This window comes from Pempheris klunzingeri, chromosome 10 (genome assembly GCF_042242105.1).
Source record: "Pempheris klunzingeri isolate RE-2024b chromosome 10, fPemKlu1.hap1, whole genome shotgun sequence".
NCBI classification, from domain to species: Eukaryota; Metazoa; Chordata; class Actinopteri; order Acropomatiformes; family Pempheridae; genus Pempheris; species Pempheris klunzingeri.
The window spans coordinates 13,711,426-13,737,858 of NC_092021.1; the positions used below are offsets into that span (position 1 = coordinate 13,711,426).

At 41.6% G+C, this 26,433-nt stretch overlaps 2 protein-coding genes across 2 annotated transcripts; both read left to right on the plus strand.

Annotated features, from left to right (window-relative positions):
• The first annotated feature begins 1,462 nt into the window (after positions 1 to 1,462).
• On the plus strand, positions 1,463 to 8,293 carry akap17a (A kinase (PRKA) anchor protein 17A). Its single transcript, XM_070838130.1, has 7 exons — positions 1,463 to 1,541; positions 2,467 to 2,814; positions 2,993 to 3,211; positions 3,573 to 3,785; positions 5,725 to 5,873; positions 6,537 to 6,777; positions 7,262 to 8,293. The coding sequence occupies exons 2-7, from the start codon at positions 2,488 to 2,490 to the stop codon at positions 8,168 to 8,170; spliced, it is 2,058 nt and encodes a 685-aa protein (XP_070694231.1). The 5' UTR covers positions 1,463 to 1,541; positions 2,467 to 2,487; the 3' UTR covers positions 8,171 to 8,293.
• Positions 8,294 to 10,744: 2,451 nt separating this feature from the next.
• On the plus strand, positions 10,745 to 25,303 carry asmt (acetylserotonin O-methyltransferase). Its single transcript, XM_070838529.1, has 8 exons — positions 10,745 to 10,846; positions 11,619 to 11,793; positions 12,214 to 12,343; positions 13,636 to 13,704; positions 16,999 to 17,117; positions 21,680 to 21,820; positions 23,820 to 23,942; positions 25,086 to 25,303. Exons 1-8 carry the CDS (start codon positions 10,745 to 10,747, stop codon positions 25,301 to 25,303), a joined length of 1,077 nt encoding a protein of 358 aa, XP_070694630.1.
• The last annotated feature ends 1,130 nt before the right edge of the window (positions 25,304 to 26,433 follow it).

Consider the following 26,433-nt stretch of genomic DNA (forward strand, 5'->3'; position numbering starts at 1 on the left):
TTTTGTGTGTGTGTGTGTGTGTGTGTACTTCTACTGTCACAAAGACTAAACGTCCTGACAAGATCACTGAAATTCTGAATGATCTGTACTGGCCCTTTAGTTCACTCTGGTCTAGTTTTGATTGTGTCATGATGTGTAACATAAAATGTAATGCAAATTCACTACCACTTGTAGATTTTTCTAAGTTCCATCAGTATACTACACATAGGAAGTGACAGAGGATGAGCAGTTTTTATTTTTTTCTGTTAGACATGAAGTTGAGCCTGTTATCCCCAGCATGTCTCTGAGGATAAGAGGCAAAAAAAAAATGTAGAGCTGAGTACTTTAAATTCTGTTCATAAACCATCATATGTGTGAGAGGGGTATGGTGTATTTCCAGTAAATGTGCTCAGCGCCTGGGACTGGACAGATAACCACAGCTCTGTCAGTCGTCTTGTAGCACTGATGCTTTCCATTGCTCCACCTCATGTTAACCAGAACAAATCAACAACATAAAGGCAGGATTACATGTATATGGTGATTACAGGCTCAAATGTGTTGCTTGTGTAAATGGAAATGCTCTTGAATACGAGTCTCCTCTTTTGATGTTTCCCTGATCTCTGTTAGTTCTCTCATCTAGTGGTCAGACACGATTTATCGAGGTCACCGAAGGGATGAGCTCTTTCCTGGGCCAGTAGATCCCAGATTCTAGTTGCCTAAGGCAGTCTATCTGTTAGATGACTGCAGAGTAGAGAGGCCGTCTGACTGCAGCTACTGACCTACATACAAAGTGAAGGGAGTAATGCCTATTATGTAAATTCCTCTGCCATCTTTTCAGGGAAACTGTGCCAACTTTTTTGCCGGGGGCCTCTGCTGCTGGACTAATCCATGTCCAATCTATCCCCATCTACTCACTGTCTCTGTCCCCAAACAGTCACCACAGCGATGATGACATTCATACGAAGCCCAACTTGTGACCAACAGTGCCAAATAGACCATCAAGCTCGTGACAAATGTGCACGGTCAGCCGGATGTCGTCTTTTCTCGTGACATAGAGCCCCCAACACTAAAACACTAAAAGCAGATGTATTGTGACTTTTCTGAAGATAAGCGACACAAAAGACCATGTAATATCAATGTGAAAAGAAATTATGAATAAAAAGCACAAAATATTTTGCAGTTTGCAGGAAAAGGTGTATTCAAACTGAACAATCAGCTGTTACCCTTTGACTACACACAGGTGATGTAAAAACAATTGGATGCACCAGACACTAACAATACTATCAATGACAAGCGACTTTGTACCATCTGCTTCTTTTCCTATTTTTTTCCATAGTCTGTGTCTGATTTTTTCTATACATGTGTCCCACATGGTGTCGCTGTTCTGAAATAACAGCGGTGCTGCTGCACTTTGTTTCTTCTTAAGGTCAAAGTTGACTCCATGCGGAAGTGTTATGTAGTTACATTTTTTTCTGTGGTCATTTCTCCCTGCAGTGTTTAGCTCCCCACAAACCAACACTATAACTTTGATGATTTTCTTCCGGGAGGCTAACTGATGTTAGGTAGGTGACTGATTTAATCTACTGAAATGACTTTCACCAACGTGGCGTAATGTAAAAGCCCTCGGATGTTGTTTAAAGGCCAGTTAGAGCGATAAAGTCACAGAGCACTTCAAGCTAATTAGCCTGCAACTAACTAGAAATAACAATAACGTTAGCTGTTGTTATTACCACCACAGTTTGCACGCATTAACACACCCAGCATTTTGTCTAACATGGTGTTTTAATTGTCAGTACTAGTTATTTTTCATGTTGTAGCCCTCGTGTTTGTGCCCTTTCAGGACCCAAGCTAATGCTAGCTAAAGTTTAGTTATTGTTATGCTACCCTGGAGCGTTACAGTTGTATTAACGGCTTTTAAATATTAGCATTCAACCTAAGCTTGGATGGGTTTCCATTAACTAACCAGTAAAAGCTTAGTTTTAAATTAATCGTAAGATAATAGAGCCGACAATCCTAGATAACGTTGTTACTTAACGATACGCTGATATAACCTAAAGCTTGCTAGTAACATCAGCGCCTGTTGTGTTAAGCTAAAGTCAACCAGATGTGTGAAGCCTGAAGGTTTGATGAGACAAAGCTTTAAAAATAAGTGCCAAACACAAGTCTGGCGGTATTTGTCTGTTGTTACCGTTTGTATATATAAAAATACAAGGCGAACCATACACTTAAAATTAGAAATATAAAAGGGCATCGTGATGGGTTTGTGGCCTGTGAGTTTGCCGATCAACAGTGCAACATTAAATTGTCAGATTTCTGAATGGAGTTTGGCATCGAGATGTCTACATGTGACAGCGCAGCAATTTGAATTTGTAAACCACTGTTTCGGTTGTTTTCATTATATAGTGTAGTGCAACTATTCTACTAATTATTTATTTTAACAGCTTACATGTGTTAATAGTCCTAACTGTGTGTCAAACCTCCCTGCAGCTTCTCCACCCGTCTTCAACAATGACGACCATTGTCCATGACACCACTGAGGCAGTGTGCCTCTCCTCTGAGTACAACGTGTACCTCAAGCCCATTGCCAAAATGACTATCAGTGTGGCTTTGCCCCAGCTCAAGCTGCCAGGCAAGAGCATCTCCAACTGGGAGGTCATGGAGAGAGTGAAGGCCATGGTAGCTCCAGAGCAGTTTTCAGCCCTGCGAATCTCCAAGAGTACCATGGACTTTATCCGCTTTGAGGGCGAGGTGGAAAACAAGACAGTGGTCAAGACCCTGCTGGGCCGTCTGGACGGGAAGACCATCAAACTTAGTGGATTCACTGACGTACTGAAGGTAAGGCTGACACTGTATCAGGCCACACATCCCATGGTGGAACTTTGTTACGTTGCTCATTGCATCTGCATTTGTTCCTTAGTTATTGTGGAGGCTGCAGTTTGTGATGCACTCTAGTCGTACCTAATAAACTAGCAGCTGAGTTCATATCAACCTTCTTCTCCCTCTCTGTCCTCAGGTCCGTGCGGTAGAGAATAAGGTGGATTTCCCTACACGTCACGACTGGGACTCCTTCTTCCGTGATGCCAAGGACATGAATGAAACTCTGCCAGGAGAGAGGCCTGATACCATCCACCTGGAGGGACTTCCTTGCCGCTGGTTCAGCCAAAAGGACAGCCCGTTCCCAGACCGGCCCTCTGAAGAGGTTCTCAAGACTGTCTTCCAGACATTTGGCAAGGTGGTACATGTTTCTGTCTCTGCGCAAATAATTCACATGTTACTTTGAAACACGGTCCCACTAGGCTGTAAGGCACAACACAGCACTGATCTTTACTGTTAGTGATACAATGAGGGAGGTGGGCGTGGTGTAGAGTTGTGCAAACTGCTCAATTTTGCATTGTTAACTTTTACAATAAGCGGAAGTTGATAAACTTGAACTCAAACAGTGTAATCCAAAGAGATAGTTGTCATTGTATATATTACATTTAATTAAATCTTTGACTGAAAGCACTTATAGGACCAGCGTGCACTGATTAATGGCATCTAGCGAAATTGACCGAGGGTTTGATTTTGTCAATACGCCATCTTTTTGATTGTAGGTACGAAATGTTGACATCCCCATGCTGGACCCATATAGGGAGGAGATGCTGGACAAAAACTTCAGCACATTCAGTTTCGGGGGTCATCTGAACTTTGAGGCGTACGTCCAGTACCAGGAGTACTGCGGCTTCACCAAGGCAATGGACACTCTGCGAAGCATGAAGCTGATGCTGAAAGGAGATGATGGGAAGGCAGTGGCCTGCAACATCAAGGTACTGCAGATCATCATGGTTGTAAAGCACTATTCATGTTTAATGGTTATGGCAAGAACATAGTACGGGATGGTTATTTCTTTTCCCAGTGATTCAACTTAACGTTTTGAAATATTTCCTCCCTGAAATAAGGAGTTGATATCTAATTTCTTAAAAGCTTCCTATTTCTGAGTTTAATAACTTTGTGTGCGTAAATAAGCTTGAATAAGTGGTTTAAGTTCCTAAATGTTTTCAGTCCTAAACTGAGAAACTAATCAGTACAAACTTTGGGAAAACTGGACTTAAACTCATGATAGAGGTGTATATAGAGACTTCTTTCTTCTTCACTGTGCGTTCACTGTGCTCGCCTGGTAGGCCTAAACAATGGACGTAGCATAGAGCCAGTAGAGTACAGAAGAACAGAGTGGAGCCATATTTGTAGCTATGTTACTGGTCTTCATTAATTTTGTCCCGTGTTGACACAGTGGGTAGCCAGTACAGTAATTGCAAGGTAGTGCCTTGGTCAACACCTGCAGACATATATACCCAGGAGATTAATTTCTAACATGAACTATGTATTTCTAGTTTTGGGAAGACAGAGTTGAAATAATTGTCGCTGACTTTCCACAGATCCTTCGTCATGGCTTACAAACCACTATGCAGTATTTGAATTCGTTAAGTCCGCAAACTCATGAATTTATTTCTCAAACTGGCCTTCCTGGAATATATCCTACACCTGCAGCCACACATCCTCACTATCAGAGACCTGCATGCCTCTGTTTTATGCGCGGGGCCGCCAGTGAATTGCAACTGATGGGATGGTGTTGCAATAAGGCAGATTTTTGCAATTCGATTGTGTTGTCTAGAGTCACATAGCAGCTTTAAGAGCTTTTAGTGGAATGAGAATTAAAGCTTATTATTTTCAAGGTAATGAGGGTAGGGATTGAGGTAGGTCTCTCGATCCACACAGTAAAGCCGAAATTGGCGTAGAAGAAGCTAAGGAGGATCAGTATAAAAGAAATGAAGAATAAAAGAAGATATTGTAAGTTCGTTGATGGGAAAAACCCTCTATGTCTGGTCAAGGTTCACTTAGATGAATAAACAAACTCTCATTATTCTCTGTTGTCCTGAAGGAATACTCCACACAACTGTGCTGACAAATAATCATTCCAACAATCTAGATACCCAAGAAAACAAGGTCACAAATAGAGGCACTCTGGCTCTCCTGAGCTATCTATCCTAAACCACAGAATCCAGTCTCTTTCCTGCACAACAAGGAATGACAACAAAGTCTCACAATATTTGAAATCAGACCCAATGCAGACCCAATCTCACAAGCCTGACAGGAGGTAAAAGGCCAGGATCAGTTAACCATGACAATGCACAAATCACACATTTACATATACATACCTTTTATATCCATACTTTTTTTTCACCACATTGGTTCTGTTGTTCATTTTGCTTGCATGTGACAAGAAGTATTTTGAAAGTGATGAACAAGCCTGAAAATCAGTTCAGTCATTTTTAACTGAATCACTGTTGTAATCAACACACAAATTATCCATTACATTATCAAACTATATACTGTGAGCTACATCAATATCAACCTGTTGTAATTGTTATTTACCACCATCTGTTCTTCACTGTAACGAATGCTAAAAGAAGAAGAGCCTTAACAGCCTTAAGCACTCGTTTATTAGAAACATCAAACAGCTGGATCAGACTGACTTGAATTATTTTACTTTCCACTTACTGGACATGCTGAAACAACCATACTACAACATAATACAGAAACTTACAACAAATTCATTAAAAACTGCATCAAAACATCATAGTCGCTCAAACGAAAAAGAGATCCTTACGAAAAAATGTAAATGTTGTTGCACTTAGTACTCTGGGTACAATGAAAGCCCTCTTTTTTAGCCTTTTTACTGTATCTGCACACATGTGTTTTCCTCAGGTGACCTTTGACACCAGCAAGCACCTGAGTGAGTTGGCCCTGAAGAGGAGGAACCTGGAGCGGATGAAGCTACAGGAGCTGGAGAAGCAGAGGGAGGAGCAGAAACGACGGGAGAAGGAAGAGGAGGAGAGGCGTAAGGAGGAGGAGAGGTATGATGGATTACAAAATGGAAATGGAAAGCCAGCTAATAATGAAGCAGGACTCGGATTCATGTAACCCTGTGAATCAGGGCAGTGAGCCCCAGTGCATTAGTACGTTCATATTTTCTGGGAAAGGGGAGGTGGAAATACTGCTGCATAGAAGGCAAAAATGTAAAAATAAAGTACCTTTCACATTTGCTTTCAGGCTGGAAGTAATTTAAAATACCGTTAATACAGTTCTTAATTTTTATCTCCACCCCAAACTCATCAATTTTAGTAAACTTATTAATAAACTTATTTATAAATGTTTGCATTGGCAAGTTTTAGTTATATACCACTGATTCACAACAAACACATAAAGCAGGTGAAGACCAAACTGATTCAGAGAAACGAAACGATTCAAGAAGTCAAAATTAAGGATTTAAGGGGAAGAGAAAATCAGAGAATAGTCACTTCTGATCTAAACAGCTTAGTATTAGTATTGTCAGTATAATATTGAGTCGGTTACAATGAATAGTTTGTGTAATCCAATTTTGCACTGGACTAAGAAAAGTTAGTGTATTTCTACACAGCACTGTTTGACAGGAATTAGTAGTAAAAACTTAGCAGCAAGAACAGACAATTACCTTTTGCCTTTCTTAGTTTTAAACGGACAATTTACCTTCCGTTCAGGAAACAGAAGGAGCAGGAGGAGGAGGAGAAAGAGAGGAAGAAGGAAGAGAGGTTGCGAAAGCGGGAGCAGAAACTGCGGGAGAGAGAGGAGCGGAAGAACCTGAAGCGGGTGAGGCGCCAGCAGGAAGAGGAGCAAAAGAAGCTGCAGATGAAGATCGCCATGGAGGAGAGGAGGCTGCTGCTGGCTCAGCGCAACCTCGAATCAATACGGCTCATTGCTGAGCTGCTGGCCAGGGCCAAGGTACGACAATTACAGCAAGTACTCCTCTCAATGGATACACCAGTAATACACTTTTGATGAAACCTGAATAGTGAGGTTAATATCTGTAACTTTGACACTGTAATACCTTGTCAAACACAGCACACAAGCTACACACTCTTCGTAAATAATCAACACCGGAGAATACAGTAAGTGTAACTCATGTAGTGTGTCTGTCATTAGAAAAGGGCTACTGATGTTCGGGTGTAATCTTTAAAGTAGAAGTTTGGCATTTTACAAATCTTGTTCGTTTTCCTTCCCAAGATTTAGATGAGAAGCTCAATGAAGAGCTTGTGTGATGACTCCGTAATGTTTTTTCATATTGGCCTAGAGTACGTTAGATCAGTGTGTCTTCTGGCTGTCTAACCTGAATATGGATTTTGCAGGCGACGGTGAGTTTTTTTTTTTTTTCTCCAGTTTTATAATTTCTCTCATCTTACATGGTTTGTTTTCTCCTCCTCTCCAGGCCTCAAAGCAGCAGCAGGAAGAGAAAGAGAGGGCCGAACAGGAGGAAAGGAAAAGGCAGGAGCAGGCTCGACAGAAGGAGGAACTAGCTCGTCTTCAGCAGCTGGAGGCCTGCCGACGCAAGCAGGAGGAGGAGCTCCGGAGGGTGGAGGTGGAGAAGGAGCGTGCACTGGAGCTCCAGCGCCGAGAGAAGGAGCTAAGGGAGAAACTGCTTTGCAACCTTTTGAAAAAGGGCAGCAGTAAAACCACAAGACCTCCAGGCATACAGGACCAGGCCGGCCCTGAGACGAGCGAGGAGGCCCCTGATCCTTGTGTCAATGATGAGATGTTGGGGGTCGAAGGCCGTGTGAACGGAGTGAAAGCAGCTGAGAGCAAAGAGAAGCAAGTGTCCAAATCTGGTGCCCATTCCCAAGGTTTGGGGAAAAACAGAGCAGCGGAGGAGAGGAGGAGAGCGGAAGACAGAAAGAAAGACCGGGAGGGAAGGAGGGAGGAGGTGGTGAGGAGCAGGCACGCTAGGGAGCAAGCGAGGGACCAGGACCGCTACCACAGAGAGAGGAGCCCCTACAGCCGGGGGAGGAGGAGGCGCTCCCACAGCTACAGCAGGAGGAGAAGGAGCTCCAGCCGCCGCAGGAGGAGCTCCAGTCACCACGGCAGCAGAAGGCGCAGCCACAGCCATTGCAGCAGGAGCACAGGCTCCAGCCGGGACAGGAGCCGGAGCAGCAGCAGCAACAGTGGCGGCGGCGGCGGGAGGAGTCACAGCAGGGGGAGGAGGCGCAGTCACCGTAGATACAGCAGAGGCAGCTCTAGGAGCAGCAATAAAAGCAGAGACAGGAGGAGTCACAGCCATTACAGTCGAAGATACAGGAGGCACAGCAACAGTAGAGACAGGAGCCACTCCAGACGACGCTAATCTCATCAATACGATCAGTTTATTGATATGTTCCCTAATTCTGGGCTTACACCTTGTGTTTATTGAGTCTAAGAAGAGGAACAGAAATTGAGTTGTGTCCCTTAATTAAGTAGTGTGACCGTGCACCAAATGGCTTTTTACCTGAATAGGACTGCTTGGCAAAAAAAGAAGAATTTTAGATTTGAAAAATGCCATATATAAGTAAAATCACCTCCACAGAATCATCTGAAACAACATATGCAACTCTATGTTTGAGGCATGTAAGTTGTTGTAGTTGATTCTAGGCAGTTACTTTCTCCTTTTACATTTCATGTTGTTGGACTGACAGCCGATAATTTGTTGAAATATTCACAATGTGTTTGCAATTCACAAATTCATGGCAGAAGTGCTGCATTTATTTGGTTTCTAGAATATTCTTCTTCTGTGTGAAAGACAGATCAACGCTCGGACTGAACTACTCTAAAACCTCTCTGAAAATTAGAATAACAGGAGTAAACATTATAGGGCATCTTAAAATTTGATACAAAATTAGTGATCCATTGTACAATCATTGAAATTCATGGTATTAGAAGTTGTGAACATTGACTGGATGGTGAATTTGTAAAGGTTAGTATCATAGGCCCACTTTATTTGTAGATCGACACACCAGTGTAAATGTGCAGTGAACCCAGAAGCCTGTGGATGACTTTCATTTTTTGTTGTTTATGTGCATGAATACCAGTGAAGTGTAGAAAAGGCAAGTACAGACAACAAGTGTTTGTTATTTTGACGTGGCACCAGCGTTTTCATCCACACACGTAGCATGACTGTACTGACATGTAATCGGCACGAAGTGCCGGACCTCATGGCTGCTGTAGTTGTTGAGGACTTTTAAGTGGACGACTGGACGAAAATGAATGGCTGCTGTTCTGTTACAAATGTGGCATTTCCACGGACTGTAAGACATACCTCCTGCGTTCAGGCTGACCCGCAGATGGCCTCAAATATTTCTTGGGATACTGCTTCAGTATTGTCTGTGTTTGGAAGCAGCTCAGATAAACGCACAACCGAGATCTACAACTTATTCAGATCAACCGAGTAAGGAACCATTTTTGATCCGCACGCAGTTTCACTGACTGATATCTTAATGGTTGGAAGAATTTAGTTTGAAAAGAAGTGATTTGTCATGTGAGTGAGTTGTGTGAAGACGTACATGGTAGCATAGTGACATTTTGGACGTGACGCGGCTAGCGGTGCTCTCCTCCTCCCCGGGTCCTATGTGAGTCTTTTTAAGCATTTCTTTTTTCCAGGATTCAACTCAGACCAGCTCAGTACCAAGTAAAAACGTTAGAATGTTAACTCACACTTTTATGTTCACATTTTTTAACCCCACCAGTGACTGTACATACTATTTTAGCTGTATTTCAGCTTTGGGGGAGTCAGTTCAGTCAAATAATTTTGCCGACGCTGCTACGCCAACATCGTTGCTTGTCACCTGTCAAAGCCCATTTGTACTGTGTACTGGATGCTCATGATCTGTTCGAGCATACACATGTCTTGCATACACATGGTTAAATAAAAAAATGGTTAAAATCCAAGCTGGAAACATTTTGAAAGAATTATTTTCATTGAAAATGTAGCATGCAATCTTGTCACAACAACAAAGAAGCTTGTTTTCTACTAACACTGTTTTTTTACTCCAGTGTGATCAGCAGCTTCAGAAGTGTTTGCCACTAAGTAACTGATGTCCATTTTTATCTCAGTATAAATTTACCTGCTCAAAACCTCGCGTGAAGGCTCAAGGTGACCGCTTACCCAACTCCAGCTGTCGTGTCGGCACCCTGTCCGTACAGTGCTGCTTTAATGAACTGTGTGGATGAATAATTAATAGTCAAACTGATTAGTGTCTGTATAATCTCATTAAAGACATGTGACATGACAGTGTGTGTCATTTGGTCTGATGCTACCATTAGCAGGCTTACAGTTCTCTGGCACCAGAGCACAGAGCAGCTTTAAAGTCTCATAATACTTGATTGAATACAGTGTTCACATTTGCTTCTGGGAAACTTTTCAGGCTCACAAATCTTTTCTTGCTTTAACTCTCATGTTAGTCTCCCAGCGTAGGTGCATTCAGGTCGTATGGAGATGTTTTTCATGTAACAGTTGGTCTCAAAGGTTTGGTATTCCAGACATGTTGATCACATTTTGAGGTCATGAAAACTGTGGAAAACAGGTCTGGTATGAGAATGCATGATTGACCGTCTCCATCCGAGTGCGTTTGAGTGTGAGTGATAATGAACAAGGCAGCAGTGTATTGCCACAGAGTTGTTTCTTTGTCCATTGCAGACTGAGCCGCTGCTCTAATCTGGGTTATCTGGCTGTAATCAGCTTAGCCCACTGCCACTCTCACTGCTGCTCGGTGGGCACTTTCTGTAGCTTTTGTCTGGTTCTGTCCTCACTGCTGCTCATACGTATACCTGTTGAGGCGTCTAGGGAGCAGAACAAACTAGCAGGGAGGCTCACTTTGCATGTAGAAGAGCCTGGAGGAGCACAACACCCAGAAGGCTTTGGAGGAGACCTGTCCAAGCTGTGGCCATGGCTGAACAACGAGACGGGGGTTCATCTGAGGGGATACCTGCTGCAGACACATACCCCAGAAAGATACTGGAGTATATGGAAGGATTCCTCATCTCCAAGGTAACATAGACCTTTGTGGGTCACCTTTACTCAGTTTAAGTTACTGAAACGATAGTTTCCCGTCGTCAGCTCAAAGGTTAACTGAGTTAATGGCATTCTTGATAGATGATTCTGTAATAGCATCAAACATAATAAAGCCGCATGGATGTAGTTTGTTGAGAGTTAAAATGATTAGTCAATTAATTAATCACTCAATCAACAGAAAATTGCCAACTTTTTGATTTTTCAAGCAAAATTGACAAGTTTCTGTTTTTCAGTTTAACTGTTGCTTGTGCATTTTGAAGGTGCCACGTTAGTTAGATAGATATGTTATAGATCAAAGGACTATTCCAGAAAATTATTGTTTAATAATCAAAAATGAAAATACTAATTAACTGCAAAAAAATAAAAATACAGCACTAATTAGATTTTTGTGGCCTGTCAATTTAATGCGCCTTCTATTTACTAGGCCACCACCTTCTTCACTGTAACGGGATGATGAAGCTTAAATGAAATGATCCCAGTAAACAAATCGTCCCAGGAGCAAATTGAAAATGGAGACAGGCAAAAAAAGGCTAGTGAATTAAGATGTCAGAAGGTGTGAAGGGGAAATGAAAAGAATGATCTCAAGATATGCAGGGTGTGCAGAACAGTACGGTATTAATGAAAATGCTAATGTGACAGTTTGAATGTCTCTTTATAATTCATCTGTTAAAACAAGTCCTTTTTAGTCTGAGCTCTATTCTTTTCCATTCTGCTATATCTTGCTGTTCACCGTTTCCCTCGGACCCAGACTCTTTTCACCTCCTGTGAGCTGGGTGTGTTTGATGCGTTGCTGGGTGCAGAGCGCCCCCTGTCAGCAGAGGAGATCAGTCAGGCGGTTGGAGCCAGTCTGGATGGCACAAAGAGGCTGCTGGCTGCCTGTAGTGGCATGCAGCTCCTCAACACACACCAGGACGATGGACAAGGTCAGCGCACACACACATTGAAGTAGCCAGAGATGCACAGCTAATAGCAGTAATGATGCTTCTCGTTCATTTAAAACAGTGTTACGTGATTTATTTTAAGAAAAGCGTGTGACATGTTGGAGAAATCAAACACTTTCTAGAGTTGTCTTTATTGATTACAATAATTGAACACTGCTTATGTTATCATGATTTACTGCAATGTTTTTATTTCTTTTTTGCCCATTTGTCATATTCTTCATTGATTACACTGTCCGTCGCTGCACCACCGGCATGTACACTTCCCCGTGTCCCGTCTGTCTGTCTCTGTCCCCCACGCAGGCATAAAAGGTCACCCTTCGTCTTAACACCTGCAGTGATTCATTCTCAGTCATCTCCTCCTCTGTCTCTCATCCTCCACCTCTCCCACCACCGTTTTTTCAGTGCTTTACAGTAACACAGAACAGGCCAGTGTCTACCTGACCCGCTCCAGTCCTCTATCCCTGTACCAGTCCATCCAGTACAGCTCCAGGACCATCTACCTCTGCTGGCACTACCTGACCGACGCTGTCAGGTCAGTACACTGAGCGTGGCCACTTCCTTGCCTGCTGCTTTGCACACAATTTCACAACAGAGAGAGTTTGTGCCACATTCCTGTCGAGACTCATCGTCCACGGTGAGCCTGTAACGAATGACTTTTTTTTTCCATGTTCAGTGTGTTTGATGCCATCACCACTGTGTTTTCCCAGCATCTTTGTAGGTGATGGCAGCTTAGCACTGGAGCAAATGGATTTTTTTAAATTAAAAGTTTTGTCCTAGAGGCTATAAAATGTTAGGAAATAGTGATGTTCAATAAGAATCAAATTGTGAAGCACTGAAAAACAGCATTATATGATTATTTCCTAAAACAATTCATCGATAATTGAAATTGAAAAGGAAGGTTTTTTGCTTCAAATTCTCTACTTTCATACTAAATTTTGTAAACCTGACTACAGTGATGCGATCTCGTAAACTGTCTCGTTGGGGTGCAGGGCCATACACTTTGTGTAGTGATATCCAGGTACTATACCTATACTAGACCTGAATCTGGGATCATTTTGTATGAGAACAATATAATCTTTTAAACAATAATAACAAAACAATAAACAATATAAACTATGAATAACAAAAAATATGGCTAAAGATGTAAGTTGGGGACACAAAATGCTGTAGGGGGAGGCAAAACGAAGCCACGAGAAATGAAGAAAGCAACAGAAATAAATGTGTGGCTGATTTGCAGTAGTATGCTATAATAAATAATGCACAAGTAGGATTTAATCAATTAAATGAGCAAACCAAGAAAAGTAAAATCTTCAGTTGTGAGGCAGTGAGGGCCGCTGAGAACTACAGGTTTAATTTGCGGCCTGAGGATGTAGATGTTGGTCCTCCTGCTCTGTTTGAACAGTGTCTCAAGATGGATTTTAGTCTCATTGTTATGTCTGAGGCAGGACCGCCAGCAGTTCCCAGACAGCATGACTTCAATTTGGCTGACAAGTGAAGTCCATCTGTGAGCGCTGACAACACATCTAGACACATGTAGAGACGATACCCAGAGGATAAGGGTATCTTGAACTAAATGACTAATTCTTCAGGGTGGCAGTGTGCTGTCGAAACATGTGAATTTACCTAAAATAGATAGAATATCACACTCACTAACACACCTGATCTTATTGGTTTTATCTGCTTCTTCTTTGATGATGAGGTGATACAACAGAAACAGATCTAGACCCCGATCCCACGTTTACACTCACATAGCAATTATGATTATAATATAATTGTATAATGTGGTCATCATGTATGAGTATTTCTGTCTTTGCCTTCTTCTAGAGAGGGAAGAAACCAGTATGAAAAGGCTTTTGGAGTCAGCTCGAAAGACCTGTTTCAAGCTCTCTACAGGTTAGAAGCTGTCTTTGTCACACAGACACACAGACGCACACACACACGCACACAGACACGCACACACACGCACACGCACGCACACACACACGCACACACACGCACACTCACTGTCAAACAGATCAGAGACTCTTGCTCATTTACATTCCATCCCTGTCTCTCCATCTTAAGCCTGTCTGTCACTCCTCTTTCTCCCCTCTAAGAGAATGGACTTGTGGGATTTATTAGGAGGCAGAGGATGTGTGAGGAAGAGAGAGAGAGGGAGAGGGAGGGGGGAGAGAGAGAGAGAGAGACTGTGGGCAGCGATGTGAGGATGCTTGGAACAGAGAAAGAGAAAGATTGCATATATCTGCCACTGTCCTTCAGGTCTTGTGTGTTTATAGTATCTAGTCCCCACAGTTTTAATGCTTCACTGATCCGCTGGTCAGCAGTTTTCAGGGGTCACACGCTAAAAGTTTCACACTTTGTTCGCTAATAGATTTTGATCGACCTGCCTGAGGCTCTGTATTGTAGAACGCTGCCAGACCCAGAGGGACAGAGACCATCAAACACTGAAACACAGTGGAATAACTTGGCATGGTTTGTAAAACCACTGGACTTTGGTGGGTGCATCAATAGAGGATGTTAAAAGGCACATTTCCATTATCATTATTTAACTATAGAATTAAATGTACCAATACTAATGTGCAGATGTACGAATTAGCTATTTTTCTTGAAGCACTGAAGCAGAGGAAACTGAAATTTGAAATATTTCTTTGGATGTATACCACAATGAATTTTGTTATCATCTGCACAAGTTTTCTGTATTTGCCTTTTTTGTTTTCACATCCTTTTGAAAAGGAGCCGATGATCTCACAGAAACGGCCTCATTGGAAAAAGATGCATGCATAATCAGAATATTCAAAATTTGAAGCATGCACACATAACCTAATACACACTTGTGCAGATGAATTTGCAATTCAGCCTTAATTGTTTTAAAATGAAAATACCTGACAAGAAAAAAAAAATCTGCACCTGCACACAATTGATTTAATGTGGAGTAGCAGTTGTTTTTCCCCACTGATTTCCCCCGCGAATACTGTGAATTAGCGAGGGGAAACAACCTCCGAAGTCATTCACTGCATTCTTGTGGTAGGAGCAGGATGCTTCAAAGCCGGCTGGATGACTCAGACTCCTGTTTACTCATCACCATTTAACCAGCCACGTGTACTGCACCTGAATAATTTACAGCTCGAATTATCTTTCTTGGGGAAGCAGAAAAGATTTTGGGAGAAAAGCATGGATTTAGAGAGATATTCAAAAAATATACAAGACATTGCACAGTTAGAAGTTTTAACCCTACAGATGAGTTCTTATTATTTTGTACAAATCAGGTATATGTGTCTGATGGGTCAAACATATTTAGGGGTTTGATACTGTAATACTTGATGTGATCATCATATACATTCTTTTAGTCTAAATAATTAAGACAAGAGCTTGAAATACAGAAGCAAACGTGAAAAATGTAGCACATTTACTGGTAAATGAAGCATAGTTACCCTTCATCCCACCGAGTGGGGCACCCGCAGACCCCAGAGGTAGATTTTTTGTCTTGTTTTATTCTATCATCCCAATTTTTCTTGACTTAATGAGCTGATTTTTTCCCTAATGACTTTATGACATGGTTTTCTTTTTAATTAGAGTTCTTCAAAAATACCAATGTATTGAGGTCCTGGAGGTCCCCAGTCAAAACCACCCAATTCTGCCAATGCAGTTTTAATAGGTGGAACTTTTTATTGAATTCATGTTTGCCATGGGTCCTAATTTAAAGTATCACGTGCTATCTTGAGGGGTAGAGGCACGTTTGAAAGAGACGGGCACACGCATGTAGCAGACACAGATTTCTTATCCTAAAGTATGTATTTGTATTTTGTAATAGATTATTTTTTGTCCTCCAGGATGTAGAAGTGGCTCAGCAGCCGTGAATAGCGTCTCCGTTGACCGGTGGGACAAAAGCATCCATCAATAGCACAGCAAGTGTACTATGAATACTTTTATCACTTTTGCAAGCCTACAGTCAAAAATCAAGAGGGAATTAGTGTAGTGTGGAATTAGGACAGAATTCACAGCGGTCACAAACATACAGACACACACATTACACTGAAAATTTATGTAATGTGCTCAGTCTTGGTGGAGGTGAAAGCATAAAATCACTGGTCAAAGTGGACCATACTTTGTCACTGTTTTCTTCTGTTGCTGCTGATACGATGGAGAGGCTAAAGCAACAGGACAGCGATAAAACACACAGCAGTGATCAGGCAGCCATGAACCATAACTCTGACAGTAGGTACAGATGCGACAGAGACCTGCAGGGATGCTGAGGAGTACAAGACATGTCAGTGCAGAGAGATCACAAACCATGATGATGCTATAATGATGTACACACAAGGACAGAGATAACCGGGCTAAGCATCTTTTTCCTCAATTGGTGACAAGATGAGATAGTTTGCATGTAAATGTAGTCAATCAGGGACAAAAAGGGCTGCAGATGTTATCGTTAGGGGGCATTCAATAACGTACATCCAAAATGTTCGCAAATTAAAGCTGACAGTCTGCTGTTTGGCCTCACAGTCATTTCGTCTTTTCACATCCAATGTAATCAGAGTCTGAGGCCGCAACAATGACTCACTTTTAAAGTTCCTCTGGAGGTCACCGTGTCATCTGTAGCTGGTTCATGTATCAGATGGCTGATCACTTCGCTGCAGTGAAGTTTGGATGAGTAAAATTCTAGTGTTACAGAACAGAGGGTACTCAGAAGTGTGTGTGTGTGTGTGTGTGTGTGTGTGTGTGTGTGTGTGTGTGTGTGTGTGTGTGTGTGTGTGTGTGTGTGTGTGCGTGCGTGCGTGCGTGTGTGTGAGTGTGTGTGCATGTGTGTGTATAGCCCCATGGCAGGGCAGAGTGCTGGGTGATGAGGTGGAGATTCCTCAGAGCAGCAGCAGTCACCACAGGCTCTTCTATTCTGCTGCACCCTGTCTCACTCAGACACACACTGTGTCGCCACGGGGAGTAACTTTGTAGATGAGAAGAGGCACTGTGTGCGTGTGCGCGTGTGTGTGTGTGTTTGTCCATTAGTGCGGACATAAAGCAAGAGGCCCCTTAGGTGACAGCTTACAGATAATGATAAAGAAAGTTTCATCTCAATACAGAGAGACATAAATGAAAGAGAGGCAGTGCTGAGATGACTGACTGCTTTGTCTGTGTGTGTGTGTGTGTGTGTGTGTGTGTGTGTGTGTGTGTGTGTGTGTGTGTGTGTAGGTCTGATGAGGAGATGGTGAAGTTTATGCAGTTAATGAACTCCATTTGGAACATCTGTGGTAAAGACGTGGTCACGGCCTTCGACCTCTCGCCTTTCAAGGTCATCTGCGACCTTGGAGGTAAGTTTCTGTGTCTCTGTGTCTCTGTGTGTGTGTGTGTGTGTGTGTGTGTGCTCATTATGTCATCATGTCTAATTTCCATAAAGTTGTGGGTTCAAAGTCATTAACATTTAAAATACTTGGTGTCATGTGTTAGCTAAGACAGCTGGCTCAGCCACACACACACACACACATTTGTACAGTACGTGTGCTCAAAAATGCACAACACATGCAGTCAACTGTGACCTTTATTACCCCCCCTGCCTCTCTGAGTTAATGACTCTTCGTAAATCAGTCAGCAATTCAAAGTCACCTCCACCTGCAGTGTCTCTTCACTACTGCCAAGTACTAACACTGGGTATCTGCATAGCGTATCAGAAATATCATTAATGATGTTAAAATCATGTTTTTCCTTCAGAGCTCAACAAATTCAACAAACGCATGGGACTGTTTTCTGAATGAATATTAAACTTCAGTCAATCAGTCTCATTACCTGCTGATGTGTGCCACAGTCCCAGGGTTCACCAGTTTCCCCACCAATGCAGATCAACTTAACATTTTTCTGGGTGTTTTTTGTTTAGTTTAGTTTTTTACTTGTTTGCTCGTAGCAATCCAGAAATTACTGTTAACCACAGTTAACATGTAACATGTATGCCTATTTGTTAATATTTTATACTCGGGCATTTTGCTTGAAAGCTAAAACAGAAAGTTGTCTACAGAAACACTTGAGCCGCATGCTGGTCTACACTGAAAACAAGATAAGTGTTCACGGAGCGTTGGAGACAACAGGACAGAGGGTTTAGCCTGCTGAGACCAAGTGAAGTATCCAGCCATGTCTGTCACAACAGTCTGCCTATTCCACTCCAGATTCTGGCTGTAATACATGATTTTGTAGTTTGACAACCAAGAGAGCGAGGAAACTCAATGGTTTTCTTGTTGTGGAATTTCCGAATGGATGGTGAACTTAACAGTCTGAAAAACAGCATTTTGTCTACATTAATGCGGAGATCGTTGCCCTAATAATATCACCAGACGTTTCCTAAACATACAAGAAATATGCATATGACAGGAAATAAGAGGGGGAAACGTGTAACTCCAATTTGCTGCAGACTAATGTAGTTTAAGTTCACAGTTAAGCAGAAGAATAACAACTGAATGTGAATGTAAAATGTATGAATGTGAAGCAAGACGTTGCAGTCTAGTCAGTCGTCTTTTGAGGTAAAAAGGAAGCTGTTCTTTGTTGAATCTGATTTATTTATATATTGTTTTTGAACATCAGGTTTCTTACAAAATTGTTTTACTCAAAGAGCAAAGGGCACAGGGATAAAAAAACACAGTGAGAGGGAAAAAATACTTAACAAACACAACGTGAACTCCACAGTGTGAGGTCAGGGCATCCAAAGACATGCAGAGAAATGAGACAGAACCAGAGCAGGATCAAGAAGACAGCATGGAGAGAAAAATGAAAAAGTAAAAGTGAATCATCAGTTGTCACAAGCATTTTCATCTCATCACGATATGAAGAATAAAGGGAGAGAAAAAAAGCTTTTGTCTGGGAGATGTTGCCTGTTCTTTTTTATTTTGTCTCATGCTGTATTCTTGACTGAACTGAGAGCTCAACGTTGTCCCCTCCCATGAACTCTTCAGTCACTCGCAAATAGTAGATGATGGATAATTATGTAGCAGTGATGGAAATTTTAATGATAATTGTGTTTCTAAAAAGAAATGTTTAGTTTATGGCTAAAAAATGATCCAAAATGACTCAGGGCACTATCCAAACAAACACAGTATTAAGTGTTCCAGTTAAACCAGGTTAGAGGCTGAGATAGTGGCGCTGAACAGACACTCAAACTCAGAGCGAATGCCTTCTAGTTTAACTCCACCAACACTAACTGGCACCTGCTCCTGGGTGTGACACCTCGGCTGACCACACAGGGGAGCTGTGAAGCTACTTAAAGCATGTGCTCTTACACACACACACACACACACACGTGCGCACCTATGGACACAGACACACATTTAGGACAGTCTTCCTGTCTTTTCTGTCCTCTCCTCTGTGACTTTCTCCTCAGCGTGAGCTTGTGTGTTCATGTTTATGCATTAAGTTGCATCAACAGGAAGATATAAGGACAGCAGGAGTGTGAAGGCAGTGTCCCATTAAGACTTTGTCTCTCACACTGCATCTGCTGTCTGCACACACCTGCTGCTCAGGTGCTCTGTCTGTCTGTTTGTCCGTCCGTCCATCTGTCCGTCCACCCTACCTGTCTTGCGTTTTCTTTACAAAATAAGCATCTACTTAAATGTTACTGCAACTCAGGAAATTATATTCATGGTTCTGAAGCATACTGTATCTATCTACCTATCTATCTATCTATCTATCTATCTATCTATCTATCTATCTATCTATCTATCTATCTATCTATCTATCTATCTATCTATCTATCTATCTATCTATCTGTCCGTCCGTCCGTCCGTCCGTCCGTCCATCCATCCAGTTTATCAAGTGATCATAACTGAAATTAAACACATTTTTAAAAGCATCAGAATTAATTCATTTTAACCAGTGATTGTGGCAGTAAAGGGGCACTTCCATAATTTTGTATTTTACTTGCATAAAGTTTGGAGATGTGTGAGACAGAGAAAAAAAAGAATGATCAAAATATAGATATGATATAATAATATGCAGCATGAAGCTGAGATATCCTGACTTTCTGTCTCTTGTACGGATCAAGCTCCAAAAATGTAAGTTAATAGCATCTTGCATTAGAGGCACCCTTTAAAACTCCATTACCCCAGTTTAACTCAAAGCTCCTCCAGAGCCACAGAAGTGCATCACACAACTGTTTTCACAGGCTGAGGAAACGCTCCTCACTGTAAGTAAACTGATCTTTATGCGTAAAATCGGTGTAGTTCCCCTTCAGTGGTTCCTCCACACAGTTGAGTAAGTTGGATGCATTTGTAGTCACCAGTATCCAGTTGGTGACTCATTACAGATGCAGAGCATACACCACCAGTACCCAAGCCAGAACATACTACTACTACTACTGGCTTTTATCCTAGTGATGGTGAAGATTTATGATATATTAGATTTTTTTCATTTTTAATTACCTGATCACACATATGCACAAATAAAAGGCTATCAGACACAATCCACATAAAGAAAAAAGACAACAAACAACAAACACACTATAAAAATCACAAATGCCCATCAAAGGATTTTATTAACAAACTGAGGCAGCCAGGTTAGCTTGGGGTCTTGTACAGCGTGTTGTGTTTGGTTTTGCTGCTCCTTGCTGCTCTTTGATTTTTCTCCTCTGCTGACCCCTGTTTGATGTGAGAGCCAAAGAGCATCTATGTGTGTGTTTGTGTGTGTAAAATAGAAAGCCTTGTAAGAATACAGGCTGATACAGTAGCAGCAGGTCATGTTAGGAGGAAGGCACTACAGGGCTTGACAGTCTGCCCTGTACTGTACACACAAACACACACACACACACACACACACACACAGACACACCCCTCGGTCTGGTTGGCGTTGTAGGTTTGTCAAAGTGAGATCCTTTGATCCTGTGTTCCACCTCACTGCCTTTCCATCACTCTATTCATTCTTCATCTATCTCTTTCTCTCTCATACACTTTCTCTGTCGCTCTCTCTGTTTTAAATTCAGTTTGTTTTATGAAGCATGAACGCTGATAATAATGCTGCCAAAGCATCAAGTTGAAATATTCATATTTTCACATTAAATCCCTGTTTCCGCCTGTGTGTGTGTGTGTGTGTGTGTGTGTGTGCTCATTTAATTTCCTCATTTCCCACTCAAATCATCAGGTCTGACCTCTGCCCTACAACCAGATACGGTTCTCTCGACAGTAAGCAGAACAACAATAAGAGTCTACGGCTGTGGCATCAGATCTGTGAGGCTGAACTAAATGCTAATGTCAGCATGCTAACATGTGCACTCAGATAATGCCAGCAATTAGAATTCATCTTCTGGAGACAATGTACCAAATTTTGCTGCAATCAAACCTACATTTGTTGAGACATTTCAATAAAAGACTAAAATGTCAACCTCATGGTGGTGTCTAGGGATCAGTTTAAGGTTTCATTCCCTGGGGACCAAGATACAAAATTGCATGGCAACCCCCAAGAGATATTTTAGTCTGGACCAACATAGTGGAGTCAAAAACCAATCGACAGACCAACGTTGCCACCCCTGGAGTCTAAACAAGGTTTATGTACAAATGCACATGAAATCAGATCAAATTGTGTGTGTGTGTGTGTGTGTGCTTGTGTTTGTTTTTTTAGATTATATTCCATAGTAGGACAACAAGCTCTGCCCATCTCTCAGTTACTCTACACTCAGTCTGCTTTATTGGCATGAATGTTAGATGAACCATATTCCCAAAGCCGCCACATACAACTGAATACAAATCATGCAAATAAATAATGGGTATATACCTGAAAGCATCTTTTCCACTCATGTGACTCTGTTGTGTGTGTGTGTGTGTGTGTGTGTGATGCACTACCTTGTTATTGAAGGTTGTGTGTATTCATTCAGCTGTAACTAAATGTGATTCTCTCTCTCCAGGCTGCAGTGGAGCATTAGCCAAGCAGTGCACGTCAGCCTACCCAGAATGCACTGTTACGATCTTTGACCTCCCTAAGGTGGTGCGTACGTCGAGGGAACACTTTGTCACCGATGCTGACCAGAGGATAAGCTTCCACGAAGGTAACGCCATCACAACTGGGTGAAATCACTTGACATTCATGATCATATACAGTCAATCTAAGCAGTGCTTCACACACGCACACACGCACCGGTGTTAACATGCAATCTCTATCTGGATCCGTTATCAGAAGCTTTGCATTTACACCTGGCATTAATCGTTATTCTTTTGACCTGAATTCTGCTGGTTGGAGCTTGTGGGTTTGTCAGCGAGTTCCTGTAAAGCTTGCAAGCACTGACGCACCCACAGCAATGAGTGTGAAGTGGTGGAGGCAATGGTCACTTCCTGTGTGTCTCCACTGTGAGGCTGATGGTTACATTATTCTAATTGTAGACAAATCCACTGAAAAGACCAAAACCAATAATAAATTAATTCTAATAACAAGTTTTGACTGCGTAGCCCAAGCTGAATATAACTTATTGCTCTGTGCCATAGACCTGCAGTGTCGTCCAAAACCTATTAAAACCACAGATGCTCCTTCACTACCATGAATATGGGCTATGTAGTTTATTTTGATTAAATTCCAGAAACTCCCAGTGTCGTAAATACTCACTAGCGTACCACATCTGCAGCTGATAATATTTCCTACCAAGTGCACTGTTTACTTCTGTTTGACATGCTTTTTAAACACTGAAGCTATATATTAGTGACCTGTTTTCAAGGTTTCATGTCTTCAATAGGAACAATGGGCTTAATGCTGTGCGCCTCAGACAGAGCAGATAAGATTAAGTATCAAGAAACGTACAAATTAGATTTAGATTTGTTAACAATAGAAGAAATATAGAATATTTTTAAACGATAAGGCTGTAAAGATCTGATCACAGTGCGAGTCTCCAAATGCAGTAATGCATCCTATGTGCATTTACATCTGTTTTTTTTTTTTTTTCATATCCAGATAAGATGTCCAGTCTCATATTGCATGCTCATACATGGTGTTAATCATGCTGAATGAACATAAGCACAGTGGTAATGCATGACACAATATTTCCAAGACAATAGCAAAAGTTCAGTGACAGGTAAAGGACCTCTTGCTTTTATATTTTAGGATTATTTGCCACACCATGATAAAAAGGACTGTGTATGTTTGCTTTAAGAAGAATAAATGCAGATCTCAGAACCTGTGACATTCAAATCCCAATTAAATGTGGCTTACTGCTAGCATGGTTACAGTCTGCTAACAAGCATAAAGAAATAACAGAAAACATCTTTTGAAGATATTGTCTCTCATAATGTATTCAGTCAATCATCAAACACAACACTGATATGAAAATATAAGCAAAATGAGGCACGGTGTATGGTGTCAGCTGTGTGTCTCCACGCTCCCACATCACTGCTGCTGTTGGACTGTACAAATCTTGTGTACAAAACTATCAATTTACACCTCGTGTTTTGTTGTGTCCGCTCTCCAGCGCTGAAGCTTATGTGGAGAAAAAGTTCACAGCGGCCTGTGATTTTGAAAACCCAGAGCCAAAATCAATTCCTGCCTCTCCCGCTGTTCTCATGGCCATGATGGTGTTGAACTCAACGGGAGCTGTTACATGGAAAACAGGAAAAAAGAAATGCACTGATTTTTTTTGTCTCTTTTTTTCTTATGAGCGCAGACGTCCGTGTGCTTTATTCCATAGTGGAGAGCAAAGACATGGAACTGAGTGGAGGACAAGCACGCGTCCACTCATCTTATTAGTGTCCATACAGGGTTAATGTTAGACAGCAGCTGGAAATATGATGTGAGGTCATGTGCCTCTGACATAATTTGATTACAACAGACATCCCCCCCTTGAATTAATTATGTTTGAGTATGTAAACCACCAGCAGAACCATTGTCTTATTAGTGGAAGGCTTTCAACAGGAATAATAATTATGTGAAACAGTTAAATCAAATATAGCAGTGGCTCAGGTTTCCAGTGCATGTGGTTTATGCATATGGATATGTGTGTCATAGTATTTGTGTAATATTGTGTGAGAGTGTGTGTGTGTGTGTGTGTGTGTGTGTGTATTTAGGGGACTTCTTCAAAGACCTCCTGCCAGAGGCTGACCTCTACGTCCTCGCCAGAATTCTCCACGACTGGACTGACGAACACTGCGTAGAGCTACTCAGTAGAGTCTACAAAGCCTGTAAACCAGGTCTGTGTGTTTGTGTGTGTGTGTGTGTCTTTGAGTGTGAAAGAGATGAGTACTTTTTTTTCCCCTGCTTGAAATTAGATGGCAGATTGTATCCCACAATGCAGCTGATCCCAGAAAAATCTGTCCTTCTGACTTAGATCAAAGACAAACGCACACACACAAAAGCAGCAGAAGCTATCAGGAGGCAGAAAACCCTCTCATGTGTTTTTGTATGTGTGTGTGTGTGTGATGTGTGTGATGTGTGTGATGTGTGATGTGTGATGTGTGTGTGTGTGTGTGTGCATAAGAGGAAGTAAGAAAAGCAAAGGAATCAAGTAAGTAGAGAAGCCTGAATTTACTGGACAGCAAATACAACCAGTCGTTGTATGAAGTAGTTTCAACAGCACAGGTTTTATTAATAAACACTGAGTATATAAAAAGGAGCGGATGCACTGGCTCCAAAAAGAAGTCAGATTGTATGAAAGTCTATGAGAAAATGGCCCTACCTCTCATCCAATTTATTAGCCTCAGTAAACATTTTCCTAATGAGAATATGGTCTTAGATACTAGTTTTAGCCCTGTTTAAAATGGACCATAAAGCAGGACATGCTAAAGGTGAGACTACCTTGTATCTAACCCATCAGTAGCAGCTAGTACCTAAACCTAACCAACCAGAGGTGAGGACTTTCTGGAATCAACATCACTTCTGGCTCCAAAATCAAGATGGAGATGCTAAATTTGAGGCTTCAAAATGGCACGCCGCAAACCTATGGGCGACCTCACAGTGGCTACGTCCACTTCTTCGATAATCTATGCTAATAACATTAAAACTGGTAGCAGTCACAACTCTGTTTGACAAGTCAAGATGTCTGCTATGAAAAAAGGTCTATAACATGTTTCATCAATTCACAATATCCTAATGAATGATAAATCATTGGCTGTTTGTCCTGTTAACTGTTTGAGCAAAGTAAATTGCAGTTACTTAATATGTTGATTGTGATACGCTTAACAAACTTCTCGCAGTTACGTTAGCAAAACTATCACTAGTTAAATAAGTTTTACCTGGACACTTGTTGAATCAGTCAGACAAGGAGAGAAAGAAACTAAAAACATGAAGGAACAAACAAACAACCTGAGCTGACCTGGGTCCGTCCCCTCCTGCAGGAGGTGCTGTGTTGCTGGTGGAGGCATTGCTCCATGAGGACGGCTCTGGGCCCCTGACCGTGCAGCTCTACTCCCTGAACATGCTGGTACAGACGGAGGGCAGAGAGAGGACAGCTGCTCAGTACGCTGCCCTGCTGGCAGCTGCTGGCTTCACCAACAACCAGCACCGCCTCACTGGGAAGATCTACGATGCCGTGTTGGGACACAAAGAGACATGAGACCCACTGATGAGGGTACTCGAGTACCAGGAGTGACAACTCCTACCAACTGGAAAGAGGTTTTCTATTACTACTCTACTATTTTTGGATTGCATTTTGAATTTTTTTTCAAAGTTACTTTGAATAAAAAAGAAATTTCTCACAATTTTTTCATTAAATCTGTATGATCTATAGAATATTGAAGCCAAGGCTTATTTTTTATGGCTGCTCAACTCTGGATATTGTTTATTCTGCATTGTAAATGAGCATATTTAGTATGTTTGGAAAATGTTGCTTTGTATGCTTAGTATGAACAGTGCTTAGCCAGTTTGTGATGGACCCCTAAGGTTATTAGAAAATCTGCTCAGTTAGCATGGCGCTAGCCATTGCAGCATAACAGAAATGGGAAAAAGTGCCAAACAAAACCCCTCAAAACAACATTTCAAGCCTAATCTTGTGGAGTCAGACTCTAGTACTCTAGTCATTAGGTGCCAGAATCAAGGACAACTTCTGTTTCAAATCATCTTCCCACTGGCGGCCATCAAAAATCATTTAATTAATTCATGTAGAAATGTTCAAGTCTGTATGCTTCCTCTGGTCATTCACACTGTTCACACAAACCCAACAATCAAACAAATCTATTAGTGTTTAATTTACAGAGAAAACAATACTCTTGGTTTGAAAACATAATAAAACACACTTTGTAATGATGTGTCTTGAGTGGATGTGGACATTTCTATGACCTGCCTGTTAGTTTGATGGTCAGAAGTGGTAAAGACAGATAATGACTGACTGAATAGACTGAAGAGGGAACCTGTAACATCAACAAATTATATTTAATTAGCTTGTAAAAATGTTTTGCAATCTCCTTGGATCACCCTCTAGGTGCTACAAAGCTTGGTGAACATAATTAGATTGTGAGAAAAGACTAAAATTTATCATTAGCATGAGCAACTCCATCACCTAACCAGGAGTGATTTCATTACGTTAATCTAAAAAATGTTGCTTAAGGCATCTTTAATAACTGAAATTATTTGGACACTTACATGCTGCTTTCTTTGAGTACATGTACAAAGTTAAAACATATATTTTGGTAAAATCTAATCAGCTGTTAAATACATAAACGTCCATCCAAAGCCAAACAGAGCAAA

What these genes read in the sequence shown, in the direction of transcription:
- akap17a (XM_070838130.1), top strand. Translation starts at nt 2,488, where the DNA reads ATGACGACCATTGTCCATGACACCACTGAGGCAGTGTGCCTCTCCTCT. An exon ending in TCTTCCAGACATTTGGCAAG is followed by an intron (nt 3,212 to 3,572) that starts GTGGTACATGTT and finishes TTTTGATTGTAG; the next exon opens with GTACGAAATGTTGACATCCC. An exon ending in AGCTGCTGGCCAGGGCCAAG is followed by an intron (nt 6,778 to 7,261) that starts GTACGACAATTA and finishes CCTCCTCTCCAG; the next exon opens with GCCTCAAAGCAGCAGCAGGA.
- asmt (XM_070838529.1), top strand. Translation starts at nt 10,745, where the DNA reads ATGGCTGAACAACGAGACGGGGGTTCATCTGAGGGGATACCTGCTGCA. An exon ending in ACACCAGGACGATGGACAAG is followed by an intron (nt 11,794 to 12,213) that starts GTCAGCGCACAC and finishes CCGTTTTTTCAG; the next exon opens with TGCTTTACAGTAACACAGAA. An exon ending in GGTCATCTGCGACCTTGGAG is followed by an intron (nt 17,118 to 21,679) that starts GTAAGTTTCTGT and finishes CTCTCTCTCCAG; the next exon opens with GCTGCAGTGGAGCATTAGCC.